The sequence below is a fragment of the Salarias fasciatus genome, chromosome 1, assembly GCF_902148845.1.
Source record: "Salarias fasciatus chromosome 1, fSalaFa1.1, whole genome shotgun sequence".
NCBI lineage: Eukaryota > Metazoa > Chordata > Actinopteri > Blenniiformes > Blenniidae > Salarias > Salarias fasciatus.
Genome location: NC_043745.1, coordinates 13203586 through 13227528, shown reverse-complemented (window position 1 = coordinate 13227528; position 23943 = coordinate 13203586). Strand labels below are relative to the sequence as shown.

Here is a 23943-nt window from a genome sequence, read left to right as displayed (position 1 = left end):
TGGCCAATTTTAGCTCAGCATGTGTATTTACGTGTACAAATGTGTGTATGTGCTCGAGTGTGAGTGTGTGTGTGTGTGTGTGTGTGTGTGTGTGTGTGTGTGTCGGTGTTTTTAATTTTACGTCCAAACAGCTCAAACCCCAGGAGGCTGTGCAGTCGCTCAGGGGACCCTTCTCTCTTCCCGTGCTCCCCGCTGGTCCAGGCGAACGGCTGAGCTCCGTGTCACCATCTCCAACCTGTGTTTCCTTCCCCGCTTCATATCTAATATGAGTCACACACACACGCACGCATGCACACACACACACACACGCTCAAAAGAAACACACATCCCCAAGGGGCTTTGGCTGCCCTGTCTCATCCCATTTCCTCAGTGCCTTTGATCCCTAACCCTCCCAAAAATACATTGCGCTCCCCCCTTGCAGTGTTAACTTCCTGCCATGCTATTTAAGCTTCCTTGTCTGCCTGGAGCGTCCACAGCTTTGGTGCAAGCTACTGCTGTCTCCTAACGACAGTGCAGCGTGAGGAGAACATGCTGGGGGTGTATGTGTGTGTCTCTATGTGTGTGTGTGTGTGTATTGGACACCGGGAGCAGGACAAAAGCCCAGGGGTTCACCGCAAGATAAGGATGGCTCATTACTGTCGAGGAAGGGTTAATGTTCACAAACGGCTCTGAAGGGCCCCTCCCAGAGTGCTGCTGCTTGTTATGAGAGCTAATGATGTCAGCGGAGGCCCTGCTTGTTGATTAGCCTAAATGGAGGACTAATAGAAGTGCGTGAGTGTAATTAATGACTGAAGGGGAGCCTAACGAAGACGAGGACACACCGCCGTAGTCCTGGGTGTTCCCGGGTTGAGGCAGCGTCCCCGGACAACACGGCGGGGCACCTTATCAGCTGGCCGCCGCTCACACCCCGCGCCGTGCCTTGCCCTGCCGTGCCCTGCCATGCCACGCCACGACACCCACTTCAGCACCCAGACAGGCCAGTCTTTGTGGCCATGCCTAATTAGCTGTCACAGCAGGTGGAGCAGGAACCAGGGACACTCTGTGGTCTGCTCTCTGACAGCACAGGTCCCTGCAGAGCACCCCCGAGATACCCGCCACACAGGAACAGAGCGTGTGTGTGTATGTGTGTGTGTGCGTGTGTGTGTGTGTATGTTCGTTAGCTTTTTTCGTGTGCATGAAGAGACAGGATGAAACAGTGAAGGGTACGTCAGGATGCCGTGTACACACTCCACCTCTCAAACAGCAAGAAGGATGATCATTCCCTTGCAAATGCGGGGACAGAGTGTGCGGTTCAGGCTTGTGTATAGGTGTCTGTCTGGAGGATTTTAATTTCCTTTCGGTTAACTTTTGTCAGTCACAGCTTCGGACGGAGATGATCTGCTTTTGCCATATTGACATCCGAGACTCCCCACTGCAACAGAATGAAACAGCAGCATGATATAATAGACCGTTATGGAACAAACATAAAGAATAGACAGCATATAAATAGAGAACACTGGCGATAGTGAAGATAACAGATCACAGTGCAGAAAAAAAAAAAAAAAACATGTTTGAAAAATTTCAGCCAGTAATTGCAAAACTACTCCTAACCTTAATGACAGTGTGTGGGTGTGTATGTGCGTGTCCATGATGTATAGTGCATGTGAATTTGATGTAATGGATGCTGCAGAACAGCCTCAATACTGTAAGAAGAAGCACAAAGTAAATAACTAATTTTAGGTGCATGGATGTTTTCTCTGGGCAGATCTGTGGCCATAAACAATCATTCCAGCTTCCTCTCCCCTTAATAACGGACCATTTACACGCTTCCGCTGTATCATCAGACCCCTGTCACCTCCCTCCAAGCACAATGCATTACTTAGTGTGTGTCCCTCCAGCCCCCCGCTGCGTCCGTCCCTTTCCCTTTGCTTTGTGGGGGAGATACAGTGTATTCTGATGTTCCTTTCTGTATGCTAAGGCCTGTGTAAGCTGCAGTAATACTTCTTTACTGATAGCTCCACTCACACAGTCTCTCTCTCTCTCTCTCTCTCTCTCTCACACACACACACATGCTCGCAGACATGCACACACACACTGCAGTTCTACACACTCCCCTGGTTTAATCTATTACCATTTTTATGTGGCTCAAATATTCAGGCCGTGTTAACCAATGCATCATTATGAGGCATATAACTGCGAAAGCCAAAGGATTTATAGGCTTAAATAAATTATGTGATACGATAGTGCAAGTTTTATGAGTTGCAACTTCGCAAATATTCTTTTAAATAATAACAATAAAAGAAAAATATCCTGGATGGAGCCGTGGTATTGGAAGATGTGAGAAAATGATCCCTCTCCTAACTGTTAAAGGCCGCCTTTAACTGCACATCAATCTCAAGCTATTCACTCCATACCTTGTCTTTACAATCATCTCACTCACATTATATGAATTGATGGGTTCATTTGTGGCATTTAAGCATCATGTTTTTTTCCTCCCCTCCTCGCTAGTATTGTCATTTCCTTTGCTGTCGCACTTGTGTTCCTTTAATGTATCTCACATCATTTGTATTGAGCGTACTCACATGTGGCGATGGCAGACATCACACCCAAACACACACAAAGCCATACACAATGATGCATTGTGCATTTTGAATGTAATATGTTTTGCACATGGTCACTATACATCAACTCTGAATGTTGTGTGAGTAGGTCTATTTGATCCCATTTGGCAGATGGATCCAATTGTCCGGGCTCATATTGGTTTGTGACAGAAAGCAATCTAACGGCAGGCTCATTGATGATGATGAGTTCTGTTCCATTGCGCTGAGATCCAGTCCAATTTCAAAAGCAAATTCAGCCATTCATCTTCCAAATAATTGTGGCACTTTATCAATTGCTCCCAGTCTTTTATCTATCACTTCGATTGATGTGATCATTTTCACAAACAGCTTTCTATTCCGACGCCGCCTTCGAACACACTTGCCACGGTGTGTGCTTTGTGTGCGGACCGGCGCGTGTCTAAAGGCATCTTTACACAAGTCTCCCAGGTTATGCCCGCGCGCACGTGTGTGTGTGTGTGTGTGTGTGTGTATGTGTGTGTGTTGGCCAGTTGTACAGGCGTACATACATGTCCTGTGTGTGCTCATTAAAACAATACATCATCTCTTCTATTATCATCATTATTTCATGCCTGTGTTTGTTCTGCTCTGTGTGTTTATGATACAATTTGAATAAGATAGTGTCTACTTGATGGGCAACTTCATGCTTTTTTCCCTCCATTATTATGCGCGGGCTGTAAGTGGTGAGTGTGTGTTTATGTGTACGAGGGAAGGTCTCATGAATCTGCCGTGCCTTTCGTTGTGTTGTCAAACGCACCCCGTGTGTGTGATACATGGCGTATATGATCTGCGGTGTCAGTGTGTGAATAAGCACTACTACCGCATGATATTTTATCCAAAATGTTCAACAATGGAAGGTGCTCCATTGATTTACTCTATTTTTTAACATGTTTGTTACCCTCCCTGTAAACATCCATCCTGAGGCCTAATCAGTAGTGAATGTAAAAACAGCAGAGGGGAAGGAAAAAAAAAAAAAAACAATTCATCATATTTATCTGCATATAAAAATCATGAAATGCTGCAGCTCAGTGCATTTCACTGCTCCACTGACCAGCACAAAACATTGTTTTTACATAGTAAACTCTGTACAGCACAGAATATTACTGTGCCTATTAAAGGGTTTTTTTTTTTTTTTTTTTTTTGTTCTTTAAATTAATGATGGTATCATTGGATTTTTTAGCTTTTATTTCTTCTTTTTTTTTAACACCGGATCTGCTTAATTTGCCAGGAGGTGGAATACTACAAAGCACTGATGTTTAAGATCACTCTGTACCTGCGAAAATGTGATTATCTGCCTGATATTTGTGATAGTCACATGTTCTGGTACTTTTGTTCAGAAAATCTAGCCTTCATCAAATCCACTTTGATATAAGATATAAGTTATAAAACACACTACTAGCCACATGTATATGCATTTAATACAAAGTATTATGATGCTGACAAAATTAAATGTCTATACTCAAACTTTGGTTGATGTTTTACTGTATACAAACATTGTTATGTATTTGCTGTGTTTATCTTTACTATTAAGGAGTGCATGAGGTATTTCAGAGCATGTTTTCACGGTATTGTGAGAAATGCAATAGCTCATCCATTCAAAAATATCAGAAACATGTTTTAATGTTTGTTGGTTTGTGAAAGAAAACAATTGCATTTCACTTCTCAATAACAAACTGATTATTGCTGCGTAAATCTAAAGTAACATCTTAGATAAAATGTTCATACCGATTTTGATTCAAAGGCCACATATGTAACTAGATTTCAGTTTTGTCCAGTAAAAGCACAGATCACTACAACTTATTAAGGACAGCTCATGTTTTTATCTCTTTATTTCATTGGTAAAATTTGAACAGATATCATGATAATATTTACATTATATGCACTTTCTACAGAATCTATAGTGAATAAGCTCAAATTTCTCTTTCATAAAAAGTGCAATCTGAATCCATGCAGGCCTGTTTCCTTTCAAGCTGTCACTTGTGAGGCTATAAACTATCTGCAGCCTTCAGTGTGCATCTTTTCACCGACTCAGCCTCATGTATGTATTTCATACTCATTTAAGGTCGCTCACAAAAATGTTACTGCGTCGCGTGTTGCGCTATGTTATTTGATCTATTCATTTTATTTAAATTTCCTCCAGGATCAATAAAGTATTTATCTACAGGAGGTAAAACAGTACGGCCCACAGCGGACAAATTAGCTCCAGCAGTTACTACTAAAGAAAACGCAGTTAACGTCTTGTTTTTGATTTTCACACTATGCAGGTTCATATCTGTGGCCAGATTGGACCCTCTGCGGGCTGCTTTTGGCATGGGGGCCTTATGTTTGATACCTTTGCCAAATAGAGGATATGATCACCTCACGCATGTTGCTCATCATGAGCAAATCAAAAATACAGAGGGAAAAAAAGAAAGTCACATGCAGAGCAATATATTCCGATATTTAAGTGCTGCTGCTGCTCTTCTGCACTCGTATTCAATATTTTATTCTGTCAGTGACAGAAAAGTTGATGTTAAAGTGACGGAGTGAACAGGAGGACAGCACAAATCTTTTAGAAACGCTTACCGATGTGAAAAGTTGATATCTGATGCTGGTCACAATTACAGCTAAAGTGTTCGTGTGCTCTATATTCCCATCTTATATACATTTTTATAACCGACTCTGGGCATTTTCCCTTGACTACAATTCTGTTGACTGAAGCTGCCAGTTTGTGCTAAACTTCTGTGATTCTGTGCTTTTTCACACCCTGTTTCGATATGTGTGTCAGTACGTGCGCTCCCCGGGACTTTAGCGCTCGTTTGTTGGATGCCGCAGCCGAGCGAGAGTCCGGCGCTGTTCTCCCCGCTGCTCTGCGATTCCTCACCGCTGACTTTTCTCATCAGCATTGCGGTGCGGTGTGTACCGGCCCGAGCGCGGACCCGACCGGCAGGTATATGCGAGAAGCGGAGCGGGATACACACTCATAAATCTGACAGATGCATGGTGTGTCATTACCTTCCACTTATTATTATTCTCTCACTCCTCTTTATACGGCGAGCCACTTACGCAGTTTTCCCAGCCCAGCTCAGAAACATTTGTATTGTGGCCTTGCAGAGTGACAGATGTTCCCGGGGAGCTACCAGGTTATTGTTGCAATTTCCGCTCAAGCTCTGCGTTCTCCGTTTGGGCCGTTAAGCTCTCTCTGCTCTGGCTATGCACGTTGATAGTGGAACGCGCACCGTCGTTGTTCGGGCTGCTTTTTGTTTTTGTGCAGATTTCACTTTCTTTTTGAAACAGCAGGAGTCCTGCAGAAGTTTCCCTCTGATAAAACAGCTCATCGTTTTGGTGTCGTGTCAAATGTGTAAGCCTGGCTATTTCATCAAAACATGCAAAATGAGACGCGAGGGCTCAAAGCTAAACCTCCGCTTTCTTGTTTCTCAATCTCTGAGGTGTCTGTGCACTACAAACAAGGAAAGATCAAAACAGCACATTGCTCAATCACATTAAATGTTAAAACGCACTTTCAATTTCAAACCAGGGATTCAAAGTGAAATTCCACATTGAATCGTGGCTTTTGGCCAAACCAATATAAGAGCATCTCTCAGGTTTCCTATTTTCATTTGTAATAAGAATTTCCTAAAATTTAAGTTTGATTTGCAGGTCAGTTTCGTTTGTGGTACTTTTCTATGTATGTTTCACTGGCGTTCTTGATAAATGGCCGTAAAAGATGCTTTTCAAAATAGGAATATTCAATGAGAGGAAATAAAATGTGTTTAATCAGGCTTCGTTTTTCACTATGATTTGACATTTTGTTACTGACTGCATTATAGTATGACTATTTTAGGAATTTAGATTTCTTTAAAACCTGACACACTTCCCTGTACTCTTCCAGAATACTCAGAGGGGGAAATTAGTGCAGTCATTATAAAATTACTGGCATGTATCAGCACAACAGGTACCTCATGTCATAACACACAATGCTTCTTTTATTGTTAGCCATATGAGGGGGAAAAAAGCAACTTTAGGGATTTACGTCAATCAATTTTCAGTATTTCTTAGCAACCTAATTTTTTTCACTGAAGTTGGATGGAAACCGTTTAATCGTTTGAACAAAAAGCAATATAAGTTTCTTTTTAATGTTACATATTTCACAGAAAAGGACAAAGTAAAGACAGGAAGCTGAAAATAGTAATTTTGCATTGTCTGATTGAAGAACAGATAAAAACCTTCCTTGATAAGAATAAGTGATAGAAGTTTTTCATTTTTCTACATGACATAGTCGTGTCTTATCAGTTTTATCTAACAGGAAAAGGTGAATTTCTAAGTTTTAAAATCTATTTCTTTGTGCTCACTTATGCCAAACCGAACGAGGTGTGATGTAGCCTTTCCTTCTTTCTTCTCTTCACCCACACACACACACACACACACACACACACACACACACACACACACACACACACACACACACACACACTTGGCCCCTCGTGGTCTCGCTGCGGCCTGGAGAAAGAGAGCGAAAAGAAGAGAGCAGCAGTCGCCTCACAAGAGCAGACCTCATAAAACTCCCTGTCACTTTGACTAATTTGTTAGTCTTGTCTCACTGTGTCGAATCGTCGTCACCCCCCCTCCTCCTCCTGATGCACCTCTCTGCCGACTCCCCGTCCTTCTTTCCACCCACCCCTATTTTCGCAGGAACAGGCGGGAGGAAGATAGGGAGAGAAAAAAAAAAAGAAGTGGGGGGGGGGCAATAAATGTAATATAGTGCACTGGCCATTGGTTGCAGTGATCTACACGGCAATCCATCTACAGTCAGAGGAAGAACAGAGGCTTTATGGAGCAGAGGATAACATGATGGCTCGATTTCTCATCCACTTTCTGTCTCTGTCTACCTTTGTCCCACCTCCAACAGGAGCCCCATTGGGCATCAGTGGGGTAAAATTAAAAATAGATGGAGAGAATAGGGGCTATTATGGATGCGGGCTTGGCCACGGTCCCCGACGCTAGATTAGGCTGGACCAGGCCAAGCAGGGTGGGGTGGTATAGATTGGTTCAGACATTCAGCCGGTTAACTCGGAAGGCCAAACAGCCGATACCGGATTCATAGAGATAAATTAAAAGCAAAAAAACTCTGCTCTGGGGGGAAATCAATTGCCAGGTAATTATGGAGAACAGGACAGAGATTACAGAGACAAAACACAAACACAGAGATGTTCCCCTTTGACAACGCAGAATCACACAAGGGAATACCGTATTAGCTGAATATGAGCATGGCTTTTTTTTTTTTTTTTTTCTTCACCGTCTACCCCTCCCAAGCCAACCTTCACTACCTCATCTTTAAATAGGAGCATGGGATCGGAGCTAAAAATAGAGCGTATTTCACCGCCAGCAAACCCACAGCTGAACTGTCAGCGCCCCTTCTCCCTCTTCTTCACTGTGAGGCAAGCGCGGCTCTCCTTCATGTGTTTTCGAGGGAGACAGGCAGCGTGTGATCACTCCACTTCTAACCCATCTCCTTCAGCACACACACACACACATGGCAGACCCAACCTCGCGTGGTTTGCCGGCCTCACAGGGAGGCCGCTGTGAACTCGCACACCAATTTGAGAGAAAGACTTGTTCCTGCTGCGCTGGCCCTGTTTGCCTTCCACGCAGAAATGAGGGGCAGGATGTCCTGACGTGTGAGCGATAGGTGATGGAAACAGTAATTTGGGCTGGTACAGTACAGGCTGTGCAGGCTCTCGGAGCTTGTTTGGCAGTGATATTTTCCTACAGTGAGATATTTGGATCTCAGAATTGATTTTTTTTTTTTTTTTTTTTTTTTTTTTTTTGAAAGGTGAAAAAAAGGAAGACAATGCCTGAGTTGATTTGGGAAAAAGGATCCAATTTTGTCGCGTGTCATTTTATCCAGTTTTGTTTTCCACTTGAATGCAATCTTTTTTTATTTCCCCTCATTTGGACAAGGGCAAAACAGACCTGAGGAAAAAAACAACAAAGCAACAGATAAACATTAACGAATGAGGTTTGACAGAGATGTCAATTCCAATCTATAAAATAGAATGCACTTAATACTCTAAACCTCAAAGGGCACTGATAATAATGACTGATAATGACTGAGGTCAAGGCATTCTTTGTGGCTTCATAATGGTTAAAGGTCTGAGCCTCAGCAACCTCATAACTCCCTGCAGAACGAGGTGTCTCTGCTCACCCAGCACCAATGGCTCTTTGTTACGTCTATAGGAAATGTCAGTCTGCGTTAAGCATCTTTAATTGAGCTTAAAGGGCTGTAAATGGCATCAACGGCTCCAGTAAATCCACTGGCATTGAAAATGCAAAATGATAATGAGAGTCATCAAACAATGGATGACTTATCAAGGCAATGATACCTGATGACTTGGAGGAGGCGAGATAAAATAACAACAGGTCCTTTTCCCGTGAACTCAGTGGCTTGTTACTCAGCGTGTGTGTGCTGTAATACAGCTTCTAGGCTTCCATTTGTTGTGACGGGTGTGTGTGTGTGTGTGTGTGTGTGTACATATGTTAAATCAACAGCTGTAGCAATGATGACTGCAGCATGTATTGAACCTGACAAAACCTACCGGTATATTCCATCTTCCACTGAAATATCAATATAATCATTTTAAGGAATTAATGGTAAATGCTTTAAAATATGGAAAAACTTGATGTGTGGTGTATTTTTTCTAATGAGGCCAACACTTTTCATTTTATTCTCATAACTTTGCAGCTGTAATCGACCAAATTCAGAGATGTTTTGTCAAGACAAAATTTCAACAACAGCCTGATGGCAAAGAGGTTAATTAACTAGTATTAGTTTTATTTTGTTTTGTAAATTACGGTATTTATTTATGATATTTCCCTCCTCCACTGAACTACTGAACTGCAGCTTTGGATTAACTGAACGCAGTTCGTTTTAATTAGAAAAATAAAAAAAGTTGTTGGTGAAGGTTTAATGTGTATTTTATTGGAGAGCTCCTTTATGGCAAAAAAAAAAAAAAAGAAAAGGTTCTCTTAAGCCTCCAAATCACTGGTTTGAGTGGGACAATCGCTGCAGGCAGCTGTGCCTCCAATTTCAACAGGTCAACAGGTAGTCGTGTTTTCTCTCTTTTTAAATACAGGTCAAATTGCAGTTAAAGCATAATACATGGTGTGGTTTAAAAAAAACATTACACCCGCATAACCCAGGTATAATTGTTGCTGTTCAGAATTAGAAGTCATTTGTTTGAGAGAAGAAGAGATTTCCACTTAAATTACAAAAAGTCATGTAAACAAAAGTTTGGGTGGAAACTGTTAGTTGATACAGGGCTCAAACAGGGCAATAAACAAATACATCGTCTTGGTAGAAGTGGCTTCGTTATCGCACTTACATGAAGCCCAAACTGAGTGAGTACAACTTTCTAAATTTTCTCAAAAAGTCAAACTAACTAAATGGTAAAAAGAATCAAAATGTGGCACTTTTGGATATTTTTGACTTTTATTTCACTGGTTTTACAGTATCCAGTTGAGCTGCCCATATGGTTATAAAAGGCACCAGTGTCTCATTCCCAATAAAACCATGCTTTATTACAAATGAAAGTAACTGACCAAACATTCAGTACCTCTGTGAATGCTAAGGAATCTCAATCAGAAAGTCATCGTTCAGTGCAGCCTCAGAGTGGAGACAAACTCCACGGTGCACTGTGCCTGTGCCCCCCCCCCCCCCCCCCCCCCCCCCCCCCCCCCCCCCCCCCCCCCTGTTAAAGAAATGTGTTCCTACTGAGCCTGAAAACTTTCTTCCATTTGGTGAACCACATTAGTCATGTGCCACTGTGATTGGCACAGCTGTTTAAAAGTTATGAGATGAGTAATGTGACTGGCTGAGGAGGTAATGATTCATCACCACACCCTCCTATTAATACCACAATTCACCCAACATGACTGTCAAGTGTGGATGCTCAGTGAAGAACAAAAAATAGCAGGTGAGCCTGGATACGCGCTCATTTTGCATGGATGATGCAATACTGCTCCTGATGGTTGTAAATGCATTACTGGGCTTAATATGGGAACGCTAATTTCCCACTGTAACCTTGTTAAACAATAGTTTTGATTTGTTCAGTGTGATTCAGTTGGAGTCTTCGCCCTTGCTTTCCACTGGTGTTCGGCTCCAGTGCCACATGACCCTGAACTGCGTGAAGGGGTGGAGAACCTGGATGACTGGATGAATGTGTTCATTCAGCTCCTCTCAGGCCCTGTGTTCCTGACAGCATTTTCAAGTGAAAATGCAAAGCTTCCTTTTTTTTTTTGGTACTTGTTTACATGACGACTAAGACAGACTTTTTCAAAAACACTCTGATTGTGTCTCTATGGAAACAAAAAGCAACTTTTTGAAAACATTCCAACTCCATCGCTGTGTCGATGGAGGAAATGCTGCTACTGTACATGCGAACCACATGTACTTTTTCATATGCGCAACAACAATGGTGCCTGTGGCGTGTGGTGTGACTCCAGCTGATATTCTCCTGAGACTTGGTAGTTTTATAATTGAGACTCACCTGCAATTGCAATCCACGTTTAACCACATGCATATATTCACAGTTGTTTAGTCAAACAGCAGGTACAGTAACAACTGAGACAAATGCAATTTACAGATCAGGCCTTCGTAACAAGTGTGAACTTTGAACTTCGCTTTGGCAAATAATTCTTCTTCATGGTTGATCATGCTCACGTCATCAAAAAGTAGGAAGTAAAATAAGTAAGGTATAAGTAAAGGGAATTTTCTCTCTGTGAGTGCTTGGTAGATAGTATTTTTCTTTGCATGGTTTGTGAACAGTGGTATTTACAAAGCATGGCCAAACACGGTCAAAGGCCACGGGTGTCCTTGTCCGTCTTCTTCTCCACTGCACTGTTATCAATCAGACACACCAGCCAAGGACGGACGAGCAAAAAAACTGCGTGCACCCACAAACACATTGCAATGTGCATGCACTCCTTCACTGCAAAATGTTAGCAAGTTCCTTTCTTCCACACTGTTGGCTCCCCACCCCTCTGTGACTTCAGCTGACTTTTATTCATCATAACAGAATGAAAAATATAGATTTACCCCTGGAGATTAGAACAAAGAAAAAAAAATGAATGTATAGACATAAAGGAAATAGAGCATGAAGGAGGAAGAAGTATGGAGAGGGAAAAAAGTGAAAGAAAGAGAAAGACAGAGAAAGGGAGAGATGAGGGGAAAGAGAGATGGCCTCTCTAAGTGCGGCAGCACACAGGCACAGAGCCGTGAGTTCCCCGGCAAGACAGCATGAGCTGCCTATTTGTCAGCATTGATCAACCCATTAAGGGGCTGTGGTGGGAAGCATATTGGTTTTGGAGGCCAAAGGGGCAGGGAGAGACAAAGATAAAGCAAGACAGAGGGTGGTTGAACTCCTTTCAGCCTCGGCAGCCACACATCTGCAGAATGAAAAAGTCTGTAGTCCTACTCTCCGATGTCTATGCAGTTCATTTCGCTGAGCCCAATGGGAAGGTAGCGTCTCTCATTTGTCTTACAGTATCTGTGGGGACTCCACTGTGTGCGTTAGCTTAGCTTCCAGCCGAATGCAATGCTAGCCAGGCACTAGCTAGCTCCTCAAACATACTGAATATCACTTGTCATCTTCCGCGTTTGTACATGTGCATGCACTTGTGTGTGCAAAGTGTGGGTAGTGAGGTGTTGGTGGGGGAGTAGGTCCTGGCCCAAGGGGAAGGCAAGGCAGCCTCTTCGCCCAGCCTCTGATGAATTCATATAATTAACTCTGCCTTGATCTGTTGGCTAATCCTGCACTCAGTAATAAGGGATTAAAATGTCACCTAAGCCACCTGCTGTTATTGAGCCCCCAGACTTTTTGTGCTTCTGTGTGTGTGTCACAGTAAGAGAGAGAGAGAGAGAGAGAGAGAGAGAGAGAGAGAGAGAGAGAGAGAGAGAGAGAGAGAGAGAGAGGATAAAAGTGAAGTAAACTTCAAAATTTTTGTTCAGTAAGCTCATCTGCTCAAAACATTCCCACTAGCTGCTTAAGGGGAAAAAAAATGTATGTAAAGGACAGTATAAAGTAGCTCAGTGAAACAAGCATCTTAACTCCGGCCATATGCATGTGAGCACTACTCACAACCCCGCGGTTTGGCATCGAGCTGAACTCCATCATTTGGCAGGAAGCTGGAGCAGAAGTTGCAGCAGACTCACTCTGAAAACTCATTGTCACAGTCACTAAAAAGGGACATGAAAGTGGGACATGCTGGAAGGTGGGAGTTGAGAATTCTTTTTTTTTTCCCCCCCTTCCTCTCTCACTATGACCTCTTTGGACCAAGTAAAGAAAAAAAGAAAGAAAGAAAGGAATGCCAATTGGTTGGCTTTCAGCCTGCAGACCAACGGCCAGCTTGCCGTGCCTGCCTGCTGGCTACCTCCACTTCGTTGCCTAGCAACCCCAAGTGTACTTTTGGGTTGTTTAATGACTCTTGTTGCAGCAGTGGCTCAGGGGCTACTAATGAAGCCTCCTGACCAGTCACTGCCGTTTAAGACCTGGAAGCTGACTGATCACTGGACAGGGATCTTGGGACTTCAGGGTACCTTAAACCTCTTATGTGAGACCAATTCTGCCTCCAACCTGAGCCGCTATCGAAACACACACACACACACACACACACACACACACACACACACACACACACACACACACACACACAAACACTCACGATAAGCTCACACAACACACTTTCACTTAGTACTCACAATGCTTCAACTGCCCTTAATTCTGTCTAGAGCCGGCTCTCATACACCGGTGCTTCCCCACCACTGACATTTAGCTAAGAACGACTTGTAAACAAACTAAGTATAATACGGTGTGATGTTAGCCAGCTCAGTGTAATGCGAGAAAACTGTTTCTCATTCAGTGCTTCACAAAATGATACTAATGAAGTGCCACAGGGAAAGGGCCTGAAACTTCCAGTTCCTCAGCTCAGTCCGGAAGTCAATAAGCTCTGGCTTTCCCAAAGGCTCAAGCTTTAACGTTACAGTATTTTTGTGTTATGCTCAGGTTCTTAAAACTTAACCTAATCCCACTTTCTGCCAAGAAAAAATTTGTCTCAGACTTTGTGGCAATAAGCTCATGAGATTAGCGTGTAGTTTGATGGTAGCCGATTCATTCATCCATCTTCTACATCAGTGTGTACTTAAGGCTGCAGGCAGTTGGAGCCTATCCCAGCCAGTGCAACGCAAAAGGCAAGGTAAACTGAGAGACTGTAAGTTCATCATCTATCTTAATGTATTTAAAGGTGAGAATCGTTTTTGCGAATCAAAATCACAAAGTGGTGCACAATAACAAAGGTTATTTTACTGAATTGAACATACATGTGTCAAAGAACTTGGACACTGCACAGATCCAAAATTGAATAAAAATCCTCCTGACTTTTGGAAAAACTTTTTTTTGTTTTGTTTGCAAATTTTTTAGCCTTAGAACAAAAACACATTATATGGACACTCAACAAAACAAACAAAAAATCTTGCTGAAGTGCCTGTCTGTGAGTCAGTGTGTAAAAATATAGCTGAGAAACTGACAGTTCAGTAAGTTCACAAGAAACATGTGCTATACTCTAATAAAAACATATATCAACGCAGCACTCTGCATTCGGTTTGTGCTTTTACTGGCAGAACACTGATTGAATCAACAGTTTTCCTCTTTCATTACCGACGCATTGAACAAAAACACTTAAAGAAACCACAAATATGACCTTTATATGACTGATCATGATCCAGGATGGTCTTTGTAACATGGCAACACGCTGTGAAAGGATGAGCTAATTGTAGTTATACATAACCTGTAGAAGTGTCTCTTTTGTCTCCACGGATTTTTCCACGTGGACATTTGTTTGCCACGTCACTACATCGGCTTGCTTTTATCTAATCGTGCTGAGCTTCGTTCAGCATATTGCTAGGAGACTACATGATGTCCCGAGGGTGTCACCATGTATGCGCTTGTCTATACATGTCCAGAGTCCTCAGGTCTATTTTTAGCCGCGGTCCGAGCTCATGTCAAGTGCTGTCAAGCGCTGTGTTGCCAGAGGGCCAGACACCCACTGTGCTGCCCTCACCGACTGATCTGAGTGGGCAGTGCTGTGTGCCATTCACTGGCATTCACATGTTGGACGTGTCCGCATGGCCTAGTTAGAAAGATAGGCCCGCTGCCAGCTGAAGTATTACAAAAAAGCAACACCAAATATAAAACGTAATACCAAATAAGTAGAGCGTGGGTAGCCTCAATAAGAAAAGGGTCTCCAAGGGTGACTCTGAACACCTTTCCTTTCACGGAGGGAAAGGGGATGTTATTTCAGTTTCACTATCAGCAGAATATTGAGTGTTTTCACATTCAGACTCCACAGAAAAAGAAGCTGGGAATTTCTTTATTTGTGGCACAGGCTTTACAAGACTTTTTTTTAATGTGAGCTTTGAAACATTTTGCTTTCACCTCACTAAAAAAAAAATGGATTTACAAAGGTTGTTTATCCATTTCCTATTGTAAACCTTTCAGAAAACAGTTTCATCGCTACTCTGTTTACGCTCTCTCTCAAAACCTTTTCAAACAGAAGAAGGAGGGATTGGCAGGGCGGAGTTGGCTGACCAGACCACAGCATATTGGTCATAATTTGCAAAAGGGCTTGTAGAGAGAGAGAGAGAGGTGAGGGAGGGAGAAAGGGATGAAGGCAGAGTAAGAGGGATTGCTGAGGGTCAGGGATGAGCAGGATATAGCTGGTGACTGGGAGTCTGGTGCCAGAAGGGGACAGGAAGAGCAAGGGCCAGCCAGTGAGGGCCTCTCCCGATGGGGCTGGGAGTGGCTGATGTAATGGCATTAATCTCCAAGTGCCATCTGACACCCAGTGTGACTCCGTCATTGAAAAGTGCTAATTCTGCTGAACTGTGAGGGGAATTCAGGCATCTCTAGAGGCAGTGCCCTGGATTAATTAAACACGCTGGCATGGAGTAGTGCGCGTATTTATCTCTTTATACGCCATTGTAACGGTTTGATTCTTGCGTTTAGCTCACAGAGCAAGACAAACTTTGGACATTAACACGGGGGAGCACCGCCACATTTCCTGTTTTCACTTAACACTTCACGTATTGTATAAGTGGCTCTTTTTGTCTCAAGCTAACCTGGGATTTCCCTCCTCTTCCTCTTTCTCCCTCCCTCCCTCTCTCTCTCCAGATGAACCGGCCCATCCAGGTGAAGCCAGCCGACAGCGAAGGACGAGGAGGTAATTAACCTTCTCCTGGTCTCTGTTGCACCCCTCCACCACCACCACCACACACACACACACATACACACACACTCCCATCCCCATTAAAAAACACACATACACGCAAACACACCAATACACTGGAACAGCACTCACGCAATCCTTAATATTCTGCTCTCACTTGAGACACACTAGGAGTTAGTAGAGTAGCCCGTAATATAGGTCACTTGCTTCTATTGACTTCCCATCTGTGCCAGCAGAGGGGCTGTCACAGGTTCACAGTCACTGGGAGCAGTTCAAAGACGAGAGTGAGGAACATGGAGGAAAAAGAAGAAGGGAGGTAAAACGGTGAGGACAGGAGGATCTCCAGCCCACAGTCTCCAAACAGTGATCCTTAAGTATGTGTACAGTTGAGTTGGGGAAACACCCCAGACGCACACTGGAACACAGGCACATAAACTTCTGGAGGCAGAGATGGAGTGCTGCGTGGAGAGACACCAACAATATGATCTGGATTTTACAAGTTTGCAACTTTTATTCCACACTAAGTTCAGTTTTTTTTTCCTATTTTCCCTGGAAACAATTAACTGAACCAGCTTATTCACAGTAAATTATTTGTTTGGTACCATCCACCTACCTGTCTATTCACCTGCCTGCTTTTTTATTAATGTGTTTTCAAAATAGTAATGTCACAAGATGACTCAGACGCAAAACCATCTGAGAGGGAAATGAGTCAGCTTTGGTGTGAGTCACTGAGTAAAAAGAGACTCCAGTGCTCACATCAGGCATTTATTCTATTTTAAAAAGTAAACCCATCTGTTTAGACATGGCATTAAAATATTCAAATCTGCTTTGACATTGTGCTGATTCTTGCGCATGGCTCCCTCCTTCTAACTCCTGTCTGACTGACTTGGTGATTGACTAGATCATTTTGAAGCCATTTGTGACTAAACATCAGCGAGGTTAATGCAGATTAAGCCAGTTAAAGATTTACATGGGCTGAATTGGATCTAATTGGACAGGTCTGTGTCAGCCCCATGCTTTCAATTGAGAGTGGTGATTTAAACTGCCTAGGTCAGATTAGACCGAACCACTTTGCAGATTTATGTGGTCAAGTGTGAATCAGATGGCCCATTTCTATTGCCACACACACCCCCGTGTAGATCTTATTTTTGTGATGGCGGCACTTTAATTAACAGCCATCTAAAAACAGGCAAAGTCTGACCGACAAGGCCTGGGAGGGAGCCAATCGGCATTCTCACCAAGATAAATTGGATCTCTGGGCTTAAGAGGGGAGGATGGATGGGTCCCAATATCAATTACTACCCTTTTTTCAGCAGAAAGGGAAGGGAGATGAACAGGCAGTGTGAATGAAATACAGAGGGCTCTTTGGCTGGCACAGCCCATGCTAGCCTGTCAGATGAACTTTCCATATAGGAGGACAGGATAGGACAGAGCACACAGAATGAAATAAGACCAAGCAGACAGGCCCCAACAGAGATATTGAGCGTTAATGGCAACAGGAAGTCAGCAGACAGGCCAGGGAAGTAAACCACAGTCGCTGCTGACAATGAAATGAGATTTACTATGAAGGCTTGTGGTTAAAGGAAAATAGACAGCCCAGTCAGGACTGACTAAAGGAGAGAAAGTAGCAAAGGATTCATTTGTAGAGGGCTGAGAGCCAGTCAGGTACACCATTCCCAGTGGGACCCCTTGACTGTCAAGCCCAGGGTTGAACCGAGACATTTGCACTTCTGAAATGGATTCACATTTATCACCACCAAGACATCAGCAATTATCTGTCATGTGGAACCTGCACAGGGATCTTGCTTACATGCATGTGCAGGCATTAGGGCCTGTTACTACATTTGGAGACCCTGGTAGCCCCTCTATTGTTCACCACGTCCCGGAGATAATTTCTCTCTCCGGGGATATGGGGGTATCAGGAGAAGTGAAACTGGTGCTCAGAAAATGACTGGTAGACGGAGGGGCCCAGCGCCCCTCAACTACCACTCCACTGCCATTACAGATCACTGAGCGTATTCTCTGGCCGTCTATTACAGTGACTTATGCCTCGATTTATTTCTTTGCTGGGATTTTCAAGAAGAATTAAAGCCAAGAAGGGAAGCTTCAAAGCCTTTGAACTTACTCCCACCCAATGAGTCAACCGGCCTCTTATCAACAAATTCAACACATATTTTGTGGATATAGTCTTGTAGAAAATTTCTGTGAGATCAGTCTAGGGTTTTAGCTCAGAGAAACCAAAGTTATAGAAACATATCTTTCCAATGACAATAGAAACAACCACTTGTACATTTAAACTTGAAGCACAGAAAAGTAATTCAACATAACACAAATTAGTAAAAGTACACTTTTTAGCTCCTTTCCGATTTGCCTCCTTTCTGTCTGCCCATCTCTCTCTTACTTGCATGGCAGTGTAAAGGGGAGATAAAGCAAGTGATACAGAGAGAAGTGGGGATTCAGTACAAGGCCCACGGAGGAATGCAAGGGAGTGAGAGATGGAAGACAAAAAGAGTGAGAGGGGAAGAGACGACAGGATGAGAAAGTTAACGGAGGGTGATGGAGGCAGCTGAGTGAATCTCAGCAGTAAATCATCTCAGAGCCGCCCCATCCCTATCTCCGCCTCGCCTCGCCAGGAATCTTTTTCCCCCTGACCTTGTCTGCCGTTGTGTCTGTGAAGAAAAGATGGGGCCAGATTATCTATGATTGGAGATGGCCATTATCTAAACACAATCTTGGAGCCAGGTCCCACTCCTCTAGCCACTGCTGTGAGACAGGAGACCACACTGATGAGAAGAAAGATGATGGGTCAGCCAGCGACACCCTCTCCTTTTATTAACTCTGATAAGATGGTTTCAACACTCTCCCGAAATGCCCGGCAACCTCCATCAACATCGACTTTTTCACAGTGTGCCACTCACAGTGCATTTGTCTACACGGTCTTCTTTACCCTACTTGTTTATTAGCTCCCCATACTTTTGTTTTATTGGATACTTATATAGTGCCAGGAGCATTGCAGTCCTCCTATTTGATACTCGGGAGCCCAGTGTGAGCCTTTTTAATATCTTGTCCATGCCTTTTGTCTGTCTGGCTGAGGGGAGTCTCTGTGAATGGGTCGTGTTTGTCCTTGCCAACCTGCTGCTCTTCAGAAGACTGACCTCGGTCGGGCAGCGGAGAGATTGACAGGACCTTAAGATGTTGCGCACTGTGCTGTCATGCCCCACCCCAGCAGGTAGGGAAGAGTGAGGGCTGCTGGCTGGCTCAGTCTGGCAAGCCACGGGGGAGGGTCTGTCTGGAGGCACCTCACGCCCACAGAGGAGCGCGCTCCACTTTACATGCAAATGAAGCCAAAAGATCCCCGTGTGCCTGTGGACACGATTGTGGAAAACTCAGAAGTCAAGAGGATCCCGGTGGTGCTTGATATGTGTGTGTGTGTGTGTGTGTGTGTGTGTGTGTGTGTGTGTGTGTGTGTGTGTGTGTGTGTGTGTGTGTGTGTGTGTGTGGTGAGAAATATGTTGATACACGTAGAGACATGGGGACTCTTGGACTCTCAAAAGAATGCAGCAGTTTTCTACAGTGGCCATTGCTGGGTATTAAATTAAAGCCATCTCATCGCGTTTCTTTCACTTCATAATTGGGTTGAAATCATTAGGAAAATATGTTATGCAGAAAAAAGGAGGTAACAATGTTTGGCTCAAAACCAACATTTCTCACAAGTTTCGCAAGTTTGCCCAGTCTTAGTTTCTGAGCAGGCATGCCAGCAGGCTTAAAGCTCCTCCTCCCACTCGCCTACAAAAATGGATGTGACAGCTCTAGCGGTATGAGTAATACATTTACAAACACAAAGCTTGTATCCTCTCATCATGCCTGATACACTGACAATTTGAGTGTTTGTTCTCCTCTGATTATTCCATTTACCACCTCACTATACTGGATAATCCACTTGCATACATCAGATAGGGATGAGCAGCCGAAAGGTTTAGTGTGTGGTTGAGCATTATTTTCTTGGGGATGGAGTCTAATTACTTCTGTTACTTGAATAGAAACTAAACACGAGTTTGAAGGAATAGACAGCCACTTCAGTTCCATGAAGGTGTGATGTGCTGAAGCAAGAAAAAAAAAAAAAAGAAACTCTTTCAAGGCACTGAAAACATTGCCTTACACTGCACTCCAAGTGAATGCACTGACAGTGATTTAGTAAAGATGCCCTCCGGGCATGTTCAAAGGATATATAAAAATCTGCTATGAATAATAACTTGTGTCCAAAATGGTTTTTCCATTAAAAAGAGTTAAATTACCTGGTGGGATATTTTTAAAGCGACACCCCCTCTCACTAAAATATAAATAATCTATAAATATGTACTGATTTATAATCTCAAATCCTCATTTGCAGGACAGAAGACATCCAAAGTTACTGAAAACAATTTTTCGTAATGCAGGATTTCAGGGTTTCACTTCAAAGTTATGTCGCGTTAGAGATTGGTTTTGGTGCCATGAATCCAACTATAGGTTTGCTGATGAAGACAATTTCTGTTTTCATTAAAAAAAATAATTCTTTATATCATGGAGAAGAAATCATACATGCAACTTGTTTATGAATGTTTTTCCTACAATGACATCTGTATGGGGATGAACATGAGCACTCTGCAGGAAAAAAGGCTTCGTGAATGCACAAAAACTTAAAGGTCTAATACACGATTTTCTCGAAAAGACGAAGCCCCACGTCTGTTACTCACTTTTTGAACAACGCGCATGCGCCAGACCATCCGCCCGGCTCTCCTGCTTCTCCCAGGAAACGCGGAAGTGTACGAGCGCGATCTCCTCTTCTCCGGCGTGCACGGCTCTGTTTACAGTTTCTGCGATCCGCCTCGCTCATAAATAAAGCTTTTTTTCCGAAACAGTTACAGTTTCATTATGTCAGACTCGCCGTCGGTAAGTACTAGCTCAGAAGCTCACCGGCTACATAAACACTCTGAATGCGCATGTGCAAAAGGGAGAAGCTGATTGGGCGCAAGCACGTAGAACCGCCTTACGAAAGCAGCTCGTCAGAATGATTGACAAACAGACCCACCAATTATTTAGGTGATCCACCTGGAAATCAAAATGTTGTATTACACCTTTAATAAAGGCTAAATATTTATGATGACTCAAATAAATCAAAATCATCTTTAATGGACAAAAGAGTTTCTTACACTACTTTTGTTAGTGGAGGTCAGATTTTCTGCCTTGCAACTTCCCACTTTTACAAGCTACTCATCTCATTATTTCATTTCTTATGTCATGTCTAACATAATTGCCTTAATCGCAAACAGACCCGTACTACAAGCCAAAGTCTGAAAAAAAAAAAAAAACTAGACCTTTGGCCAAACCAGCTGACTTTCTATCATAACTGTGAAAAACTCTTAGTGGCTTTCCAAAACACGATGCTGAGTATCAAACCGTTACCCTGAACTTTCCTCCCACTATTCATACTGACATTGTTAATATAGACACAAAAAATGCTGAGCTAAAATAAATAAATAAAAGCCAAATCAATAAAGCTCGTATACAAGCTAAAATCACTGACTGTCTGTATATTCTCTCTTAAGGATAATCCCCATGGGTCTCAAGAGTGTCTTTAATGCACAGAAGCAGCTGCACAGTGAGAGTTATAGGTTTCTATTACATGAGAAACTTTTGTTTGTTTTTTTAGTTACAAATCTTCCAGTTGTCTTTTTCTTGTTTTTCTGAAGTCCATCTATTCCCAAAGTATGCATCAAGTGCAGAAGCTGAACAGATTTGAAACTGATACCAGAATATTGGCTTGAGAGCAAGCTGAGGTTTTGATCCGGGATGTTGTGTGCTGAGACACGTTATTCTGTGGCTTGTGTTTTTGTAATCTGTTACCTATTTTTCAAAGAATGCACCTTGTTTGTTGCTGTTTGAGCGGCAGAAAATGCACTTTATATCATTTTAATGTTATTACTATTTGACTTAAAATAATGATTTACTGCTGGTGATTGCTTTTCTACAAAAGATCAATGCTCTAATGGGGTATTTCTATCACTTACACCTCTCCGGGCCAGGATTTACACAGTGAGAGTGTCAGTGTCACATGCTGACATATATTTAGGATTTTGCTTTGTCTTTCTTAAAGTATACATCCTCAATCCTTATCATCTGAAAAGGTTGTTCTCAGTAAATTGCACCTTTTGTCTCTGAGCAGACTCCTGTGTCCTCTACACAGCAGGAAAATACACTGGATGATTAAAACCCAGGCCTGACTCAATATTTAGCAGTGGTTCTCAACTCTTTGTGCATCCAGACTGTACGCCTACACGTGTGAGTGTGTCTGGTGGTGGGCCTCCCAGGCAGCGGCGTACCAGCATCAGGCTTTTCTAATGAGTCCATAAGAAGCGCAACTTCTTTGTTGTGCTGCCTGGAACATTACTCTGCATTTGAAATGCACCCAGCGGACTAGCATGCATCTTTTATCGTTGACTGCAGCTGTCCATGCTTTCTGAACACTTACTACTACCAAGCTTCCCTGACTATACTGCCGGCGGGCAAGAAGTGATAGAAACAAAAAGAAAAAGAGGGGAAAAAAAGAAAGAAAGAAATATTTACCACGACAGAGGAGCAGGAGAATAATTCTTTAAAGAGAATATTCCCATTATTGGCAAACAAAAGCAGAAACTTTTGAAAAGTAGACTTCACAGCGACTGATTTTTTTTTTGCCTGGGGAGACAGAGAAGGGTGAGGGATGACAATAGAGGGTAAAGAGAAAGATACTCAGAGAGCAATAGAGAGACAAAAGGAAGAGAGAAAAAGGAAAGAACAATCTATATGCATATACTGCAGCCTACAACACGAGTAGCACTTTATTCCAGTGAGAGAAGCATCAATCTTGACAGCATATGGCGTCTGTGCAAAATCCATTAATTTTTTATATACCGGGCGCTGAAATGAAAAGGCTTCCTGAGACAAGCAATTGTCAGATGTCAGTAGTGTTTTGATAACTTTTTTGATCTCCTTTTTTATTTGCATTCATAAAACGGGGCTGTCCACATGCCACCTCAGTTTGGACATGGCTAGGCTCTGACATGGAACCATTTTCCACACAATTGCTCACACCTTCAGTCAGGAGATGAAGCACTGGGGGAATCAAAAAAAAAAAAAGATTGAATAAAACAAGACGAGCAGATGACAGTGTGGGTGACAGGACTGGTTGAGGCCTGAAATAAAACTTCACTGTTTCATGTCTTCACATGTATATAGACACAGCTGCACATACAGAACCTACTGTTTTCAATATTATTGGATCAATAATTTCATCAGAATAATTCATGGTACAACTGTGATAACTACAAAAATAGGAAATAATTAACTTACATTTGGTGTTTGGATGATACTCGGCTCTACATTTAGAAAGAAAAGTGTTATTTGCTCGAAATTGTACCTACAATGGTAAAATGGTCCTCCAGCTGACACACTACTTCAACGCCTATCAACATAAAAAAAAAAAAAAAAAAAAAAAAAGGGGCTAAAATTGTGTCAGCATTTTTGGAAAACTCTCCAACTACTTCATAGATGTGTTCTTACTGTTTACATTTGTTCAAGTTGAAACAAACCCTGGTATGATTGCTGTGCTGATGCAGCCCATTTGTGAAAGTGTAAAGACAAAACTCTGGTGTACATCAGACAAACTCACCGAACGCACTTGAAAAGTACTGCTCTGCAAACACACTGTGGCGGAGTTCGATTAAAGTTCGACGGAAATCACAAAAGCAGGAGGCATCCGAAGGGTGGTAAACAAGTCCGACGCAGGATCTGACAGAGTTTAGGAGTTTATTGTAATTGATGCACATAACGGAGGGATTCTTTGTCACTGTCTTGATTCCTTCATACAATTTATAAGCTGTCCATCACTTCTCTGCTAAAAAAAAAAACAAAAAAAACCCAAAACATAACAGTAGCCATACATAGATTATGTTGCTTCAGGGAAGCATTGTTGTGGAAACTATGTTGATGACTATATGTATATGCTTTAGTTTTGTTTACAACTTTTGGTCTATTCTATCCAATTGTGCCCAATATGATATGAGGCACGCCC

At 42.7% G+C, this 23943-nt stretch overlaps 1 protein-coding gene across 7 annotated transcripts in view; it reads left to right on the top strand.

Annotated features, from left to right (window-relative positions):
- Positions 1-23943, top strand: part of celf6 (CUGBP Elav-like family member 6) — a 156460-nt gene that overhangs the window by 90231 nt on the left and 42286 nt on the right. For all 7 annotated transcript variants that reach the window (XM_030097611.1, XM_030097584.1, XM_030097601.1 and 4 more), the window contains exon 3: positions 15800-15848. In XM_030097611.1, coding sequence (XP_029953471.1) covers positions 15800-15848 — 49 coding nt within the window. The remainder of the gene's footprint in view (positions 1-15799; positions 15849-23943) is intronic.